Source organism: Megalobrama amblycephala, linkage group LG5, assembly GCF_018812025.1.
Source record: "Megalobrama amblycephala isolate DHTTF-2021 linkage group LG5, ASM1881202v1, whole genome shotgun sequence".
NCBI lineage: Eukaryota > Metazoa > Chordata > Actinopteri > Cypriniformes > Xenocyprididae > Megalobrama > Megalobrama amblycephala.
This window is the reverse complement of record NC_063048.1, coordinates 16,995,658-17,016,223: the sequence shown is the minus strand read 5'-3', so window position 1 is coordinate 17,016,223 and position 20,566 is coordinate 16,995,658. Positions and strand designations below refer to the sequence as shown.

Here is a 20,566-nt window from a genome sequence, read left to right as displayed (position 1 = left end):
CTGACTCCGGCTTCATTCTACTCATTGTGAAGCTCTCCCAAGTGTTTGAATCGGCTTTACTTGACAGTATTCTCAAGCTTGTGGTCATCCCTGTTGCTTGTGCACCTTTGCCTACCCAATTTCTTCCTTCTAGTCAACTTTGCATTTAATATGCTTTGATACATCACTCTGTAAACAGCCACCACATTCAGTAATGACCATCTGTGACTTACTCTCTTTGTGGAGGGTGTCAATGATTGTCTCCTGGACCATTGCCAAGTCAGCAGTCTTCCCCATTAGTGTGGTTTCAAAGAACAAGAGATACCCAGAATTTATACTGTAGGGATGGTCATTTAATGAAACTCAAATGTAAATATTCTAATATTTTGAGATACTGGATTTTGTACTTTCATGAGCTGTACGCTCTAATCATCAAAATAAAAAAAAAAAAAAAAAAACTTTTGAAATGTTTTACTTTACATGTAGGGAATCTAGAATATATGAAAGTTTCATTTTTAAAAATAATTTACAATAAAAAAATGAACTTTTTCACAATATTCTAAGTATATGACCAGCACCTGTATATGGTCTTAAACATTTTGCAGCCCATCCTCAACCTAACTACAGGCTCTACTCTTCACTCCAATGGTAACCCTCAAAACTAACATAACAGAACCCCCTGTAAATACCAACATAACACAACATTAAACACTAACTTGTCTCCCTATGTTAATCTTGTGCAAAAACACACAAAATTTCAGCATTTATTTTCCTTAAACAGTCTGACACAAAGCATGATGGGAATTAGAAATCTGTTGCAACTCAATCGTATTAAGTTCAGCTTACTACAATCAAATTTTAGTTCATGCAACTTTTTTCTATTAAGTACAATGAACTTTCATTATTATTTGAGTGAAACGAACTCATTTCATTGAATGAATTTCACTGTTCAGCTTTACAGTAAGTAACTTTGCATCTGCATGTCAAGTACAAGTCATTAGAGTGTTAGTCAGAGGTGTAAAGAGTACCTGAAAACCATACTTGAGTAAAAGTACAGACACCTTACAGTGAAAATTACTCCATTACAAGTCTTAGAGTATCTGATTTTAACAGTACCTAAGTATTTTACTCGTACTGAATGCAGGCTTAAAGATGCACTAGTCCTCAACAGCTAAGGGACATTCCAGTGAAAATAAGAAACAGTTGATTTATAAGATGAGAAATCACATTTATTTTCTGAATTTAATGATACTTGTTTCACCTTCTTTTCTTGATTAACCTTCTTCTGCTTCTCTACATATTCATCCCTCATTTGTGGCACACCTTTCTCCAAATCCCCTCCTCTTCCTTTTTCCTTTGGAGCTAAAGATTAGGAGATGAGGTCAGTGTGTCTGTGACTGCCACATCATCAAGGCAATTACCTCTTGTACTGGAGCCGATTATCATTTCCTCATCCTTTTAAGGCATTGTTTTCATCAAGCAGTCCCAGTGTATGACTGAGTCTATTTCATATGAAAATCAACCTGTTCATTGATTGTCGTGCTTCTGTCTGTAGCTCAGAAGAATTGATATTTTCAATGTCTTGTCCTTTCTTCAACAGCCACTTGAATTATCATCACACCCGGTTGCACGGTATGGAATGACAGATAGAGTTCCAGCTGACTCCGCTGTGTCTCCTTTCATGTGAATGTGCCGAGTCAGAGCCTGGGAATAACAATGAGCAGGTGTTCTGAATTTCTATTGAGGTTTGCAGAACTTACATTCATGTGAGATGAACAACATTTAAAACTATTTCTTATGCAAAGCGTATGACCAACTTGCTATGCAGTTGTCGGTGTGTTTTTTAAAGAAGTCAAGACATTAGAAATCAAAATTGGCCTTGATCTTTTGACATATACGAGATCTTTGTACCATGAAAACATGCAAGTTTCATAGCTAAAAACATCCTCCTCATTATAAACAAAGCATTTATTTAATCAAGCACTAAAAATAGCTTGTTTTGATATTGGGTGACCTGTGATGTCACACGGGCAAATACATTTGAATATGACTGCATCCAGATCAAGACATCAACAAATAGTTATTTATATATATATATATATATATATATATATATATATATATATATATATATACACTCACCTAAAGGATTATTAGGAACACCTGTTCAATTTCTCATTAATGCAATTATCTAATCAACCAATCACATGGCAGTTGCTTCAATGCATTTAGGGGTGTGGTCCTGGTCAAGACAATCTCCTGAACTCCAAAGAATGGGAAAGAAAGGTGATTTAAGCAATTTTGAGCGTGGCATGGTTGTTGGTGCCAGACGGGCCGGTCTGAGTATTTCACAATCTGCTCAGTTACTGGGATTTTCACGCACAACCATTTCTAGGGTTTACAAAGAATGGTGTGAAAAGGGAAAAACATCCAGTATGCGGCAGTCCTGTGGGCGAAAATGCCTTGTTGATGCTAGAGGTCAGAGGAGAATGGCCCGACTGATTCAAGCTGATAGAAGAGCAACTTTGACTGAAATAACCACTCGTTACAACCGAGGTATGCAGCAAAGCATTTGTGAAGCCACAACACGCACAACCTTGAGGCGGATGGGCTACAACAGCAGAAGACCCCACCGGGTACCACTCATCTCCACTACAAATAGGAAAAAGAGGCTACAATTTGCACGAGCTCACCAAAATTGGACAGTTGAAGACTGGAAAAATGTTGCCTGGTCTGATGAGTCTCGATTTCTGTTGAGACATTCAGATGGTAGAGTCAGAATTTGGCGTAAACAGAGTGAGAACATGGATCCATCATGCCTTGTTACCACTGTGCAGGCTGCTGGTGGTGGTGTAATGGTGTGGGGGATGTTTTCTTGGCACACTTTAGGCCCCTTAGTGCCAATTGGGCATCGTTTAAATGCCACGGCCTACCTGAGCATTGTTTCTGACCATGTCCATCCCTTTATGACCACCATGTACCCATCCTCTGATGGCTACTTCCAGCAGGATAATGCACCATGTCACAAAGCTCGAATCATTTCAAATTGGTTTCTTGAACGTGACAATGAGTTCACTGTACTAAAATGGCCCCCACAGTCACCAGATCTCAACCCAATAGAGCATCTTTGGGATGTGGTGGAACGGGAGCTTCGTGCCCTGCATCTCCATCAACTGCAAGATGCTATCCTATCAATATGGGCCAACATTTCTGAAGAATGCTTTCAGCACCTTGTTGAATCAATGCCACGTAGAATTAAGGCAGTTCTGAAGGCAAAATGGGGTCAAACACAGTATTAGTATGGTGTTCCTAATAATCCTTTAGGTGAGTGTATATATATATATATATACAAAGTTCTGGCATGAAACTCTAATGGGCAGGCTAATAGGTCCTTTAACACAACCTGCTAATTATCACATCATTATCTATAGGTCACAGATGATTGGTTCCTGTTGTATTAGTAGCCAGTGAGCTTACATGCTTAATCTTTTAATACATGAGTTAGCATTGCTTGGCAGCATGGCTCTGAACCGGTTTAAGGAACGAAAACGAAAACCGGAAACGAACGAAATTTTGACCGGAACGTAACCAGAAACGGAAACGAAATCAAATTTAATCGTTCTGAACAGAAACGGTAATTTGAAATGCCCATTAACCGGTTAATAACGTTATTTTATCGTTCCGTTTAATATTTTGATTTGGCAGTCAACCAAAAGGAAAACAAATCCAGTGCTCGCGCCGGCGCCTCACGCGCGCGCAAACTAATTTTTGCATTGCTTACTTGATATCGCAGCTGTTGAATATTAAAATAAAATAATCAACCAAACGTTACACTGCTCAATTCAATTCTGTAATATAATCTGCCGTTTAGCACCCGTGACCACCGCCTGACTGTGCTGTTATATGTGAAGAATGATATTTTACATCGATAATGTGAGTGAAGTACAAAGCTCATCTAATAAATAATAGTTTAGCATTCGTCTCGAAAATGAAAACAGTTGGATTCATGCCGAATGAGAAAGGTAGGCTACATTCACTTTAAATTAATTCGTTTTGCATCATATTTAGTTTTATTTCCAATAAATAAACCTGTTTCTCGCCTTGAATATAGCAATAGAAGCTGGAATGGCGTTAAAAAAGTAAATATAATTTTTTTGTTGTTAATTTGTTTTTGCTTGACTTTTATATAGCCTAGCCTGAATAGTCCAACTGTTAATTTTAGAGGTTTTGTTGTGGAGTACATAAATAATATAGGGCAGTTTTGTTCATAATTTATGTTTACAAACATTATAAACAAAGGTGTAGGCTAATGTAATATAATAAAATGCGGCCTATGCAACTTTTTTCCTCTCAGGAATAGCGTCGGTATTTATAACCAGCAACATTAAACATTAAACCAGCAACATTTTAAACATTAAAACATCTTGAAAAAATACTTTAATTTATAAACCATTGTTTTTCCTTTCGTTTAATAGGTTTACATTTGGACAGAATCTTGTTATAAAAGATAATTGTAGGCCTACGACGGCAAATAGCCTACACTATCTTTGTTTTTTAATAAATAAAATGCAGTAGCCTACGTATTATTATTATTATTAAGTAGGCTACACGCAGAAAAAAATAAAATAAATAAAAATAACGTTATTAACCGTTATTTTTTCTTATCAAACCGGTTTCGGAACGTTTATAATAGGAAGGAACGCTGGAACAGAAACGTTAAAATACCGATTCTGCTCGGAGTGGAACGATTGAATTTTTTTTCCGTTTTTAAGCCCTGCTTGGCAGTGCAGCGTGCTTCAGAAACCCTCCACCTTCCCCAGCTCCACCTGTATAGATCTGCTACGGTTATTCATGTACACTATATTGTGCAGCAGCAGCATGTCTTACTTGCTCACAGCAGCGTGTCGTGTATGTATTGGCAGTAGCAAGTCCCGTACTAGCAGCAATAATCAACAGCAGCAGCAGCAATAAAGCAGCAGCAGTGTAGCAGATCTATTCCTCCAAATATCTACATTGTCATATCCATTACCATGCCAAACACTCTGAGAGTTGTCATGACAGAAATATATACAACCCGAATTCCAGTAATGTTGGGACATTTTTTTAATTTGAATAAAATGAAAACTAAAAGACTTTCAAATCACATGAGCCAATATTTTATTCACAATAGAACACAGATAACATAACAAATGTTTAAACGGAGAAATTTTACACTTTTATCCACTAAATGAGCTCATTTCAAATTTCATGCCTGCTACAGGTCTCAAAAAAGTTGTCACGGGGGCAAGAAATTTTGAAAAGATTCAGCTGGGAGAACATTTAGCAAGTGATTAAGTAAATTGATATCAGGTCTGTAAAATGATTAGCTATAAAAAGGATGTCTTAGAGAGGCAGAGTATCTCAGAAGTAAAGATGGCCAGAGGCTCTCCAATCTGTGAAAGAGTGTGTGAAAAGATTGTGGAATACTTTAAAAACAATGTTCCTCAATGTCAAATTGCAAAGGCTTTGCAAATCTCATCATCTACAGTGCATAACATCATCAAAAGATTCAGAGAAACTGGAGAAATCTCTGTGCGTAAGGGACAAGGCCGAAGACCTTTATTTGATGCCCGTGGTCTTCGGGCCCTCAGACGACACTGCATCACTCATCGGCATGATTGTGTCAATTACATTACTAAATGGGCCCAGGAATACTTCCAGAAACAGTCGGTAAACACAATCCACCGTGCCATCTGCAGATGCCAACTAAAGCTCTATCATGCAAAAAGGAAGCCATATGTGAACATGGTCTAGAAGTGCCGTTGTGTCCTGTGGGCCAAGGCTCAATTAAAATGGACAGTTTCAAAGTGGAAAAGTGTTCAATGGTCAGACGAGTCCAAATTTGACATTATTTTTGGAAATCACGGATACCATGTCCTCCGGGCTGGAGAGGAGGGAGACCTTCCAGCGTGTCATCAGTGCTCAGTTCAAACCAGCATCTCTGATGGTATGGGGGTGCATAAGTGCATTCGGTATGGGTAGCTTGCATGTTTTGGAAGGCACTATGAATGCTGACACAGGGAAGGCCTTGTGTATTTCAGCAGGACAATGCAAAACCACATACTGCAGCTATTTCAACAGCATGGCTTTGTCGTAGATGAGTCCGGGTGCTGAATTGGCCTGCCTGCAGTCCAGATCTTTCAGCTATAGAGAAAAATACATCAAAGACGACCACAAACTCTTCATCAGCTGGAAACATATATCAGGCATCATGAATGGGACTAAATTTCAACACCAAAACTCCAGAAACTCATAACCTCGATGCCCAGATGTCTTCAAACTGTTTTGAAAAGAAGAGGAGAGGCTACACCATGGTAAACATGCCCCTGTCCCAACTATTTTGAGACCTGCAGCAGACATCAAATTTGAAATGAGCTCATCTTGTGCATAAAATTGTAAAATTTCTCAGTTTAAACATTTGTTGTTATCTATATTCTATTGTGAATAAAATATTGGCTCATGTCATGTGTCTTTTAGTTTTCATTTTATTCAAATTTAAAAAACGTTCCAACATTTCTGGAATTTGGGTTGTATATATATATAGAGAGAGAGAGCGAGAGAGAGAAAGAGAGAGAGAGAGAGAGAAAGAGAGAGTGTGTCCTGTTTGTTTTCTAGGGTCTTTTAGGCAATAGCAAGCAATTCAAGCACCACTAACAGGATCACATCCTCATTACACTAGGCCCAGACAGTCTTTTAATTTCTCCATTTACATTTTAGCATGCTTGGCTAAATTCCCACTGAGCACAAAACAAAAAAATAAATAAATACAAAAAATAAATAAAAATAAAATGGATTCTTCCAGTAGTTTGCTTTTTTTTTTTTTTTTTTAATTGGTTTGGTGCAGTTTTCACAAGCAAGTGGTACATTTTCAGAACTACTCTCAAAATAGATAATCAAAAATTCACTTTTTTCAAACATTTCAGCATGTTTTTCATTGTGTTAGTGCAATATACAAAATCACAAAGTATCCTTATCACAACACAATGTTTTTCATCTATATAAACTTTTCATTCACATAACTGCCTTTCATAATGTTATCAATATCAAACTTTTGATTTGCATCACTTATCATTCAGTTTAATACATTTGTATTTAATCCAAATGATTTTAATGGTTAATCAATTAATCATTTGGTACAGTACATAGATTTATATAGATACAGATTCTATAGATACTTTGCAGTTTCTGAATAGATATTATTACAAACATTATGGATTTTATGTTATGTAAGTTAGGTAAGTGTATTTGCTAATGTGACATCTGTAGCCTGTGTTACTGTAATTATTTCAGCAACAAGGGTGATTTGAAACATGTATATTACAATGTTTGCTTTTAAATGAACTTTCAGAAAGAAGATCATACTCTTGTGTTTCGGTGATTAAACCAAATGTTCTCTTTACATATTATAATAATTATGTGGACTAAAAACTGTGTATAACTGTAATGAAAGCATAGGATCAGGTTTTGAAAGAATGACTAGCTGTGTGTGATCAGTTTGTATTTTTGTACCAAGAGCTTTGAAAATATACACCTTACTTGTGAAAATAGAACCAAAATGTGTTTTAGTGAGTGATTTTTGTTTTTCGACAAATAGGTTTAGGCCTTTTGTTTCAGAGAATAAGGTTTAGTGTCTTAGCAATTGTGAAAAACTGTATTATATAATTATATTATTGTGTCTGACCACCCCCTACTGGCCAGTTTGATATTTAAAACATGCATGTGTATATTCAAATTACACAATCACCTACACTGATTAATGTGTTACCTTAAAATGTATGACTGTCATCTCCTTTTCCTGTGTTCAGTGGGGGTTGGTGATTAAAGCCAAAGTCACAGGAGAAGCGTAAAGGAAAATGGCTTATAGAGCAGGTGGTGCTCTCGGTCAGGGGTTTGTATAGCAATAATCCAAATGGCAGCACAGTAAGGTGACCACTGTGCATCTCAATGACTGACTATGAAAGGTTATTTTTATCCAGTGTCAAAAAAAGGGGGATTTATAGGGTTTTTCTGTGGTCCTTCTGTAGCTATCTTTCATTTTTGCTCAAATGACAAAAGTCAAACAAGTCTGGGAAAGACTAATTTGTCAGAAACGAAAGACAGACAATAGCTCTGAATGGAAATCAGCTATTGCGCCGAGACATTTAGTTTATTCCCTTCTCTTCCGACTGCCCCATCCCTTTCAGGTCTGGGATGCTCTTGTTAAAGTCCTTGAGAGTCATAATTTCCTCAAAGTGTTCCCTTCTCTTTCTCATTGTGCTGTGGACTGTTGGTGATCTGTTTTCCCCAAAGCTATAATGCAGAAAACATCAGAAATGAAAAACCCACATAGAAAACCATCTATCTATCTATCTATCTATCTATCTATCTATCTATCTATCTATCTATCTATCTATCTATCTATCTATCTATCTATCTATCTATCTATCTATCTATCTATCAAAGAGTTTTATTGTCTTACGGTTTTGGGGACAAAGCTGATGTCAGTCTTGTTGGTGCCACTTTGTATGGTGAACTTTGGATTCTTAACTATGATATTGTCTCTCAGCTCTGTTTTCACAGCTGCTGAAACTGATCGAACATCCTTCTACATAAGACAAAGACAACTCATTAAACATTTCAACTATACCTAAATATAGGAAGAAATGCATTTTTTTTCTTTCACCTTTTCTTGTACCGAAGAAGCTGGTTTTGAAGCTGGTTGTGGTTTCTTTTCATTTCCTTTACCACTGTCTTTATTTTTTGGAAGAATGTTGGATTTGGCAAGGACCAATGCAATGATTCTAGCATCACCATAATATATAGCAACGTCCAAGCAATTTTGCCCTGTGAGCACAAAAATAATGCATTGCTGTCCATATAAATGGAAATTTTGTACAATAAAGTAAATGTACATATACAGTACTGTTCAAAAGTTTGGGGTAAATAAGATTTTATTTAAAAAAATAATAATAATATTTTTTATTCAGCAAGGATGTATTAAGATAAAAACAAAGATGTTGATCCAGGAACATGTTGCACTTGGTGAAATCAGGTTCTGTTACATAGCGCACTGTTATGCACACTGTGTGAAGAGTTTTGAAAAAAGGTGACCCAAGTATTGAAAAAATATTCCTATAACGATTGTAAAAAACTATATTTCACAATATTGTTTTTAATGTATTTTTGAGCAAATAAACGCAACATTAAAGGATTAGTTCACTTTCAAATGAAAATTACCCCAAGCTTTACTCACCCTCAAGCCATCCTAGGTGTATATGATTTTCTTCTGATGAACACAATCTGAGATATATTAATAATTAAAGCTGCAAGCAGCGATGAAAGGGCCCTCGCACCCAGGCTAACCGCCACCCGTTGGCATCAGGAAAACAGTGAACAGTGGGTGACATGGATGTAAGCGAGAAAATACAGGAGAAATATAGCCAAGTCATTTCAAAGTGCCACACTTCCTGCTGCCAACAGGTGGCGCTTTGACCGTAACCGAATATTGCCATGTAGATGTCCTCAGGCCAGGACTATTATCAAACATGTGAAGTTTGGAGCAGATCGGACATTGCATGCCTGAGTTACTAGAAATTCCTGTTTCTTGGCTTTAATCGCAAACATTAGCACTTAGTCAAGTGTTTCATGATTTAACATATTTCTAGTATGTTTGGTACATCATGGCATATTAAAATGTTTTTCTGAGAGTGAACTAAAGTGTAAAGCATACCATTACCTGTTGGCAGCAGGTGGCGCTATGACTAACTGAATATTGGAATATAGATGTCTTTAGGCCAGGACGCTTATCACACATGTGAAGTTTGGAGCAGATCAGACATAGTATGCCTGAGTTACAACAGCTTCATCATTCATGGCAAAACATCAGAATTTGTCAGGCCACCACGGAAATGCCCTTCAACGTAAACTCAAGATCTTTGATATTTAACATCTCAAAGGCCTTAAGATTAGACTGGCCATATATGATGTGCTTCTGGTTTAATCTCTATGAGGAGTTAATCACAGTGTAAAACATGTAATTTCCTGTTGGCCACAGGTGGCGCTATGACTGTAACTGAATATTGTCATATAGATGTGTTCAGGTCAGGACTCTAATAAAACATGTGAAGTTTGGGGCAGATCAGACATTGTATGCTTGAGTTACAACAGCTTCATCATTCATGGCGAAACATCAGAATTTGTCAGGCTGCCACAGACACGCCCTTCAACGAAAACTCAAGATCTTTGCAATTAAATGTCGCTAAGGCCTTAAGATTAGACTGACCACATATGATGTTGTTATTATTAAATGTCTTTGAGGAGTTAATCACAGTGTAAAACATGTCATTTCCTGTTGCCCCCAGGTGGCGCTATGACTGTAACTGAATATTGTCATATAGATGTGTTCAGGTCAGGACTCCAATAAAACATGTGAAGTTTGTGGCAGATCAGACATTGTATGCCCGAGTTACAACAACTTCCTGTTTCATGGCGAAACATCGAACTTTGCCAGGCCGCCACGGACACGCCCTTCAGCAAAAACTCTAGATCTTCGCAATTTAACGTCTCAAAGGCCTTTAGATTAGATAGACCAAATATGATGTTGATCTGATTAAAGCTCTAGGAGGAGTTCGTTAAAGTATAACATCTGGAAATGGCAAAAACTGCCAAAATTTTGTAGAGAAAATTCAAAATATCTCACTTCCTGTTGGGTTTACAAACTTTGCACCCAGGGCTTTTTTGTAGGTATTAGGCTGTTACATCTGTCTACCGAATTTCATAACTGTACGTGAAACGTAGCACGAAGGGCGCTTAATTGAAATTTTGTAGGTGGCGCTATCGAGCCATTTTGCCACACCTAATTCTGAAACCCATATCAGATGTAAATATCACCACTTCTGACGCGTGTGCAAAGTTTCATGAGTTTTTGAGAATGTTTAGGCCCTCAAAAATGCGATTCATTTTGGAGAAGAAGAATAATTGGCTGAGCAATTACAATAGGGTCCTCACACCATCGGTGCTCGGGCCCTAAATATCCTGACGCATCCAAGCTTTATAATGGCAGTGAACAGGGGCAATGAGTATGAGCTGAAGAAAATGCTTCCATCCACATCCATCCATCATAAACGTACTCCACACGGCTCCAGGGGTTAATAAAGTTAAATATAGCTGCGAGCAGCGATGGCGGGCCCAAGCCCGGTGGCACCGCCACCCCGGTGGCTTCAGGGCAACTGTGCACAGCGGGCAATAGGCACTTAAAACGGTTAAACATCAAAGGACTATGTCAAATTCACTCCACATTTACTGCACTACAAGGTGCCACTATAGAGCCCCTCCTCCCTGCCCATTTTCAAAGGATTACATGTGCCAAGTTTTAACATTATTCTGATGAATTTTGAAGCAAATCAGGTAAAAATAAGAGGGTGATCTCAATGTATGCTGAAAGTGACACATTTTCTGCTTCCAGTTGGTGGCGCTATTACTTTGAATCACAATAGTCACATCCATGTGATCAGCCTTGTACAACGAAGACTAAGCCGAAGTTTCATCAAAATCAATTAATGTATGCAGAAGTTATAACACTTTGTTTCCCTTTTCTTGCCATAAATTCGTTGCCTCGCCACGGCCAAACCGTTTGAGATATCCAAAATCCGTTTGCAATTAAACAACTTCAATGTGTTAGCAACAAGTTAAAAAAAGTTTGGTGTAAATTGGATAAACCCTGTAGGAGCAGTAGTATAAAATTCATAGCCTGTTTTTTCAAAAAATTAACATTCAAACCAAATAGCTGACTTCCTGTTGGTCGGAGCTAATGAATGTAAATTAGAAAATTGTCCGGCTTGATGAGAACAATATGTGTACCGAGTTTGGTGATTGTAGGAAAAACTAACCCCCCCACTTTTGTCAAAAGGTGGCGCTACTGAGCCCCTCCACCACGCCCATTTCTATGGCTTTGTCCATGTCTACTGGTTGACAATATTGATGTGTGTGTCGAGTTTCATGCAATTTGAAGCATGTTAAGAGCCTCAAAAACACTCAAGAATATTATTACAGTTTGACCTGTTGCCATGGCAACAATATTTCAAATATCAAAAATCCTGTCATAGGTCTACATCTGCTGTGTATTGACATTACACTGATGAAGTTTGAAGCAAATCAGGTAAAAATAAGAGGGTGATCTCAAAACATTTCAAAAAGTGATACACTTCCTGCTGCCAGTTGGTGGCGCTATAACTTTGACTCACAATAGTCACATCCATGTGATCAGACTCCTATAACGAACACACTCGTGAAGTTTCATAAAGATCAATATATGTATGCAGACGTTATAACACATTTCCTGTTTCCTTTTTCTCGCCATAAATTCGTTGCCTCGCCACGGCCAAACCGTTCGAGATATCAAAAATCCCCTGGCAATTTTTAATCATCAGTGTCTTGACTTCATGCTGACCGAGTTTGGTGGCGATCGGATTAATCGTCTAGGAGGAGTATATCAAATTCCAGAGCATGCGTTTTTCAAACAACCCTTAATAGCTGACTTCCTGTTGGCGTGGTGTTTAACTTAGAGCACGAAAGTTGTTCGGCCCGATGAGGTCTATATGTGTACTGAGTTTCATACTAATACGTGCAAGCGTGTTTAATATATGGACCAAATTTTCAGACTTTTTTCAAGGGGGCGCTGTCGAGCCCCCTGCCACGCCCGGGTACCAGCCTCTCCGGCGTCCTAATGGCCGCGGATTCCAATGTGTGTGCCAATTTTCAAGAGTTTTTGAGCATGTTAAGGCCCCCAAAAAGCCCCGGAAGACGGAAAAAAAAAAAAAAAAAAAAAAAAAAAAAATAATAATAATCCTTAGAAGAACAAGAGGGCCCTGCGCGAATTTTCGCTTGGGCCCTAAATATAGCTGCGAGCAGCGATGGCGGGCCCAAGCCCGGTGGCACCGCCACCCCGGTGGCTTCAGGGCAACTGTGCACAGCGGGCAATAGGCACTTAAAACGGTTAAACATCAAAGGACTATGTCAAATTCACTCCACATTTACTGCACTACAAGGTGCCACTATAGAGCCCCTCCTCCCTGCCCATTTTCAAAGGATTACATGTGCCAAGTTTTAACATTATTCTGATGAATTTTGAAGCAAATCAGGTAAAAATAAGAGGGTGATCTCAATGTATGCTGAAAGTGACACATTTTCTGCTTCCAGTTGGTGGCGCTATTACTTTGAATCACAATAGTCACATCCATGTGATCAGCCTTGTACAACGAAGACTAAGCCGAAGTTTCATCAAAATCAATTAATGTATGCAGAAGTTATAACACTTTGTTTCCCTTTTCTTGCCATAAATTCGTTGCCTCGCCACGGCCAAACCGTTTGAGATATCCAAAATCCGTTTGCAATTAAACAACTTCAATGTGTTAGCAACAAGTTAAAAAAGTTTGGTGTAAATTGGATAAACCCTGTAGGAGCAGTAGTATAAAATTCATAGCCTGTTTTTTCAAAAAATTAACATTCAAACCAAAATAGCTGACTTCCTGTTGGTCGGAGCTAATGAATGTAAATTAGAAAATTGTCCGGCTTGATGAGAACAATATGTGTACCGAGTTTGGTGATTGTAGGAAAAACTAACCCCCCCACTTTTGTCAAAAGGTGGCGCTACTGAGCCCCTCCACCACGCCCATTTCTATGGCTTTGTCCATGTCTACTGGTTGACAATATTGATGTGTGTGTCGAGTTTCATGCAATTTGAAGCATGTTAAGAGCCTCAAAAACACTCAAGAATATTATTACAGTTTGACCTGTTGCCATGGCAACAATATTTCAAATATCAAAAATCCTGTCATAGGTCTACATCTGCTGTGTATTGACATTACACTGATGAAGTTTGAAGCAAATCAGGTAAAAATAAGAGGGTGATCTCAAAACATTTCAAAAAGTGATACACTTCCTGCTGCCAGTTGGTGGCGCTATAACTTTGACTCACAATAGTCACATCCATGTGATCAGACTCCTATAACGAACACACTCGTGAAGTTTCATAAAGATCAATATATGTATGCAGACGTTATAACACATTTCCTGTTTCCTTTTTCTCGCCATAAATTCGTTGCCTCGCCACGGCCAAACCGTTCGAGATATCAAAAATCCCCTGGCAATTTTTAATCATCAGTGTCTTGACTTCATGCTGACCGAGTTTGGTGGCGATCGGATTAATCGTCTAGGAGGAGTATATCAAATTCCAGAGCATGCGTTTTTCAAACAACCCTTAATAGCTGACTTCCTGTTGGCGTGGTGTTTAACTTAGAGCACGAAAGTTGTTCGGCCCGATGAGGTCTATATGTGTACTGAGTTTCATACTAATACGTGCAAGCGTGTTTAATATATGGACCAAATTTTCAGACTTTTTTCAAGGGGGCGCTGTCGAGCCCCCCTGCCACGCCCGGGTACCAGCCTCTCCGGCGTCCTAATGGCCGCGGATTCCAATGTGTGTGCCAATTTTCAAGAGTTTTTGAGCATGTTAAGGCCCCCAAAAAGCCCCGGAAGACGGAAAAAAAAAAAAAAAAAAAAAAAAAAAAAAATAATAATAATCCTTAGAAGAACAAGAGGGCCCTGCGCGAATTTTCGCTTGGGCCCTAATAAAGTGAGGCGATGCATTTGTTGAAAAAAAAAAATCCATATTTAACAAGTTATGAAGTAAAATATCTAGCTTCCGTCAGACCGCCTTCCATATTCAACTCATGGAAAAAGTGTAAACTGGAGTCACGTCAGTTACACTTTTTCCGTAAGTTGAATAGGGAAAGCACAAACACATCGCTTCGCTTCAGAAGGACTTCATTAACCCCCCGGAGCCGTGTGAAGTATGTTTATGATTGATCGATGTGGATGGAGGCACTTTCTTCAGCTCATACTCGTTGATATTGCTCACTGCATTAATAAAGCTTGGATACATCAGAATATTTATTAATATATCTCTGATTGTATTCATCAGAAAAAAGAAAGTCATATACACCTAGGATGGCTTGAGGGTGAGTAAAGCTTGGGGTAATTTTCATTTGAAAGTGACAAAACATTTTAAAAAAACTTTTCACTAAACTGTAGTGTAGAGACAGACATATTTTAATATCAGAACCAGTACCTCTCTTGTTTTCTGCCATGACTTTGGCTCCAGCTTTGATGAGATACTCTACACAGCTGAAACGACAGCTTTCAATAGCTCTCATGAGTGGAGTTGCTCCATTCATTGCCACTGCATCCACCATGGCTCCAGATTGCACCAGCATCTTGATAATGTCTACATGACCTGCATGGCAAGCATGGTGGAGGGGCGTCCAGTTAAACTGGTCAACTGCATTGACATCAGCCCTATAGAGTCACAGAAACAAAATGTTCCTAAAATGACAGTCTATCATCTAGTTACATTAAATGTGTGAACAAAAGAAGATATTTCTTTATTTTTTCTTAGTAGCATTACCTCAGTGAAATGAGGAATTTAGCTACTTGGTAGTTGCCACAGCTGCATGCTGTCATGAGTGGTGTCTTAAAGAACTGATCTTTGATATCAACAGGCACTTGTTGGGTAAATGCCAGGCTAAGAGAATCTAAATCTCCAGTTTTCACACAGTAATTGATGTTGGTATAGATCTTTTCAGGATCATCAATATACCAAGCAGAGTCATTCTCAATGGGGTGAACTGGTGGCCGGTCTCGGTTGAAACGTTTGGTGTCAGCGAACGGCTGGTAGCTCTCGATCATGTAGTAAGGCAGTCCACTGTCCTCTCTTCTGCAAATCAGCTCAGGTGGCATTGTGCATATGGGCAATGGCGTGGCAAATTTGCCACTCTTTTTTCCCTTGCCACCCTTTTCCTTCTTAGCTGGCTTAGGAGCGTAGGATGAGATGACAAATGCCTTCTGGAGGTACTTGAGGCCTTTGAAAAACTCATTTACATTGATGACACTTTCATGGTTTTTGTCATGTTCCTTGATGATCCTTTGCAGGTTCTCTTTACTAACAGGAGCTCGATGCACCTGCAGTAAAGACACAAATGTTTCCAGAGAAACTTTTTCAACAGGTTTATCCTGTCCTTCAGCGATTTCAAAGGCTCTGCGCAAGGTTGCCTCATGTTCACAGGACCAGTCGTGAAGGGTGACGGCACAGAGTTCATTGGGGTTTACGGCATCAGGCGCAGAAAGCTTCACATGCATTTTCTCTGCTTTCTTGAGCTCCTTCAGTGCAGCTTTCTGGCCACTGTTTTTGGCGACCTGGCTTGGAAGAAGACCTTCCAGATTCTTCAGTTTGGGATTGCATCCTGTTACAGATAAGAAAGAGTACTTCTATGAATAAGGCAGCAAAGTATTTTTAGTATTCTGAATAAAGGAGCAGTTTAATTTGAACTGATGTTTAATTTAAAGGTCCCGTTTTTCGTGTTTTTTTGAAGCTTTGATTGTGTTTATAGTGTGCAATATAACATGTGTTCATGTTTCGCGTGTAAAAAAACACAGTATTTTTCACATAATTTACTTATCTGTATACCGCTGTTTCCACTGTCATAAAAACGGGCTGATGACTTCCTTGTTCTATGAAGTCCCTCCTTCAGAAATACGTAACGAGTTCTGACTGTGCCAGCGGTTCCTGTGTTGTGATTCGACAGCAGCTTAGCGTCTCTCTATGGCTCTGAGCGAACCTTGCCCGGAAAGGTCACGCCTCTTACCATAACGTGGAGATGCATGCGCTCAGTGTTATTGTAAACATGTCTTTAATTTTACCCTATCAATTTGAGCCGGAATCAGACCCGGTGATTGGACTGCGGGATGAAAATAACAGCGTTTCGACGACATGGCGACAAACACACTCTACAAACGCAACTCTTGCGTATTCCTGTGGGCGGAGGTTAGTCAAAAAACTGTTTTAGTGACGTCATTAAAGAAGGAAGTAGAGGGATGTAGTCCAAACTGGCCGTTCGATGTAGGCGACTTCTGTTAAATAAAATATCTCGCTTGGCATTGAACTTTGAGCTTTAAAATTTTACAGATTTTATTTATACTCTAACAACAACATTACACACTAACTAAAGTTTGAAACATGGGATCACGAAGAACGGGACCTTTAATATATAATGCAAACTTAATAGTTTTATTAAGTTATTATTATTTAATATTTGCCAGTGCTGTAGATTTCAACAACAGAATAATTAAGAAAACTGTCCAGTGTGAAATGACATTTTGCAAAACTATATGCAAAAACATTTTTTAATCGCTCAATTCTAATAGATTTTCTTTTGAAGGGTATGTTAACATGCAATTTCAAATCCTGGCACTTCAGAAGTTTGGAAAACAAATATTTATATTTTAAACTGGGGAGTTAAATTTCATGACCCCTTTAATGAAGGCAGTACTTGTTCTTGTGAATAATAGAAAGACATTAGATCCAGCTTACCTCTTTGGGCCAGGAATCTACAGCACTCATTGAAGCCGCCAGCAGCAGCAAAGTGCAATGGTGTGTTACCCTTTGTTGTGCTGATACCCATGTCAGCGGAGTATGCAGACAGCACCTGTAAAACCTGTATAAAGCCGAGATAGTAAAAACAAGATACAAGATAGTTAAACAATGGCAAATTTTGCGCTATTCAGAATGCCATGGCATCACCTCAAGGAAACCTCCTTCTGCAGCAAAGTGGGCAGCACACAGTCCTTCTTTATCAAGCAAGTTAGGATTCCCCCCTTTTTGTAAAATGGCTCTGACAAGCTTCACAGCACCAGCCTTAGAGGCCTCCATGAGCGCAGAGCATTGTGTCACCTTTGGGGAGCCAAAACATGACAAATTATACTGATTCAACTCCATCAAAATCCACATTTTCTTGCTGACCTATTTATCCTATAAAGCATACTGAATACACAAATTTCGAAGGCCTCTAAATTATCAATATGATCAAAAATTTGCGGAAAAACCTGTTGTACAGTACACAATCTATGACATGCCTTCTGTCATCTGATTGATAGTTTATATGTTTTTAGCATGTAAAAAGCCTTTTAGTATAATTCTAAATATGTCCCTCTTTAGGTTGTGGCACACATGCCTTTTTGTTGTGAAATCTTTACTGATTTTTTAAAGTAAAGTACTTTTGTATTGTTAGAAATATTTTAAAATCATGTGAGTATCAAATATAAAACAAGCTCTCAATCATTTCTCAATTATTTTATAATAATGCATAATGCATTGCATTATACGTTTTAACCCCCACAATAAATAATAGAGCTTTGATCATATATAAGCATTTAAACATCATCTTACTAAGACATTATTGGGAGATATCGAGAGACAACTGATATGCCTTTTATGTAAGTAGTCTGCTATACTGTTATTAAGATCTCATTGATTTACATTAATAGCTTCAGAATGTCATTTTACTTTTGGGCCATATAAATATCAGCAACTGCTCCAAATTGCACATTTTGCTCAGTTTGGGCCTTTGAATAAAATGTATCATACACTATATGAGGCATAAATGTCTGATGTATCAATTATTTTGTCTAAAGTTTCAATAAACTGTTCCATTTTAAAAGTGTACGGTGTGCCGAGAGAGCTCAACGAGAGAGCTGGGGGTGGGGGGTTGGCAGGGAACATTCATTTGAACTGTGATCTGAGGACAGATCTGAGACCTGATCTGCTGCATTTGGATCAGCTCCTTTCTCCAATATGTTTATGCATAAGTCTTCACAGTCCTTTGCATTTTCACATGCGAACACAAGCAGTGGCTTCCCTGAGTTAGAAACATTGTTGACATTTGCATTGCTGCTGAGCACCATCTGCAGGCAGAGAGCATGTTCTTTAGATGGAGAGATACAGTAGAACAGCACCCCTACAAATGAAACAACAGAAGTCACTGGAGTTTCTATGAAACATATGTTGTATCTAACTGAATGTAATACTTTAAATATATTGTTTAAATGTATATTAAATGTATTATGATTATTTTAAATGTATTGTTTGAAGCACATCTGTATATGCAATTTCAGAATTACTTCAACTGTTTAAAATTCACTTTAATTATAGACTTTAATTTACTGAAGTCATGCATTTAAATACGTTTGCAATTACGTTTTTGTAATTTTGAATGTGCAATTTAGTACATTTAAAATATTTTACCTTTAATTGTAATGTAAAATAACACACTATAGTTAAAATTATAATCAAATTTTAACTTTTGTTAGTCCTTTTGTTAGTCAGCACATCAAATTAAGTGTACTTTAAAGCATGACAAAAGCTCATTATTAAAACATGATTTAAAATGTACTCTAAAGTAAAATGTTTAATTTGACATGACAAAGTCCATTTTTTACATGTGTTATACATAATTTACATGTACACTTAAGTGGCCATATTTCATTAATATTATTTTATTTGCAAGTTTAAACATACTTTTAAGATTTGAATCAAGTGCGCATTTAATACAATTAAGAGCATTTCTTTTTTACAAGTGATATTTTGGCACTTCAATGGTGCATAAAGACAAAATTAAGTGTAAGATCTATTAAAATTGTAAAGTAAGCTATATACATTTCTAAAACAATGTTCTTACCTTTTCCCTCTTCATCTGTGAGAGTCACATCTGCATGATGTTTGATCAGAAGGTACAGAATCTTGTAGTAGCCCAGCTGTGCAGCCAGCATCACTGGTGTGCAGCCCTTCTTGTCCTGTATGTCAGGATGGGCTTTCAGGGACAGAAGGAACTGTACGAGGTCTTCATCATGGTCCACAGTCACCTGATACAAGGCACCCAGTCCCTGTTTGGGCTCAGTCATATTTATCAGGTCGGACACACCCATTTGGACCATCTTTTTTATCTGTGGTTTGTTCTTTTCCAGCACATATTGCAGGAGTTTATAGATCTGGAGGACCTCCACGTTGCCTTTTGCCACCACACTTTTTGAAGTTATCTCCATTCTCTCATCTGTGTTTTCCTGGTCTTAGGACTTATAAATAACATTAAAAACATGCAATAAGACAACTGAAAGATCATGTGTACATTCAAATATTAAGAAATGTCATGAAACTTTCATTAATATTTGAATATAGCCTTATGAGCATTATAAACGTAATAGTCTATAAATGTAATAATGTTAATAGCCTTTATAATTAAAAGAGAAGTATTTTGGAGTACAATATTGCGCATACAAACACACGTAGAGTATGGCTAATAGGCCAAACAATCAAATTCTCTTTCAAAGAAAAGTATTAAGTATCTGTTTCATGACCGTATATATGTATTAAAAGAAATATTCATACATTACACAAATAGCTGCACTGAAATATAACTGGAAGAAAGTCAACAGGTAACGTTAGTAAATAAACGAACCTTTCTTGTCACTTAGCAACCGCTCTGAGGTAATGGCCTACTGAGATTATGAGCAGTTTTATCTTACTTTTGGAACAATTAGCTACTAAAATGCAGTTATATATTAATATATTAATAAAGATTAAAATGATTATTAACCAAAGGATATGTAATTTCTGTGTTTTTTAAATAGCAAAATGCATTTTAGAACAAAAACATAACGGAAAGCGTTCGGCTGCTCTCGA

The 20,566-nt window shown here is 37.8% G+C and overlaps 1 protein-coding gene across 3 annotated transcripts; it reads right to left on the bottom strand.

The window, feature by feature from the left end:
- Positions 1-1,003: 1,003 nt before the first annotated feature.
- Positions 1,004-20,492, bottom strand: ankef1b (ankyrin repeat and EF-hand domain containing 1b). Of its 3 annotated transcripts, none has more exons than XR_007184931.1 (11): positions 20,343-20,492; positions 19,566-19,959; positions 18,646-18,845; positions 17,633-17,782; positions 17,423-17,546; positions 15,461-16,295; positions 15,125-15,351; positions 8,681-8,841; positions 8,477-8,602; positions 7,784-8,307; positions 1,004-1,683 (listed from the first exon to the last, which is right to left on the bottom strand). XR_007184931.1 is itself a non-coding variant. In XM_048190888.1 (10 exons), exons 2-10 carry the CDS (start codon positions 19,927-19,929, stop codon positions 8,245-8,247), a joined length of 2,250 nt encoding a protein of 749 aa, XP_048046845.1. In that variant the 5' UTR covers positions 19,930-19,959; positions 20,343-20,492; the 3' UTR covers positions 6,572-8,244. The 3 variants fall into 3 exon arrangements, 1 of the variants encoding a protein (XP_048046845.1); XR_007184932.1 differs by having other exon boundaries at positions 20,273-20,349; XM_048190888.1 differs by lacking the exon at positions 1,004-1,683 and having other exon boundaries at positions 6,572-8,307.
- Positions 20,493-20,566: the final 74 nt, after the last annotated feature.

What these genes read in the sequence shown, in the direction of transcription:
- ankef1b (XM_048190888.1), bottom strand. Translation starts at nt 19,929, where the DNA reads ATGGAGATAACTTCAAAAAGTGTGGTGGCAAAAGGCAACGTGGAGGTC. An exon ending in CAGAAGGAGGTTTCCTTGAG is followed by an intron (nt 17,547 to 17,632) that starts GTGATGCCATGG and finishes GGCTTTATACAG; the next exon opens with GTTTTACAGGTGCTGTCTGC. An exon ending in CTTCTTCGGTACAAGAAAAG is followed by an intron (nt 8,603 to 8,680) that starts GTGAAAGAAAAA and finishes TGTCTTATGTAG; the next exon opens with AAGGATGTTCGATCAGTTTC.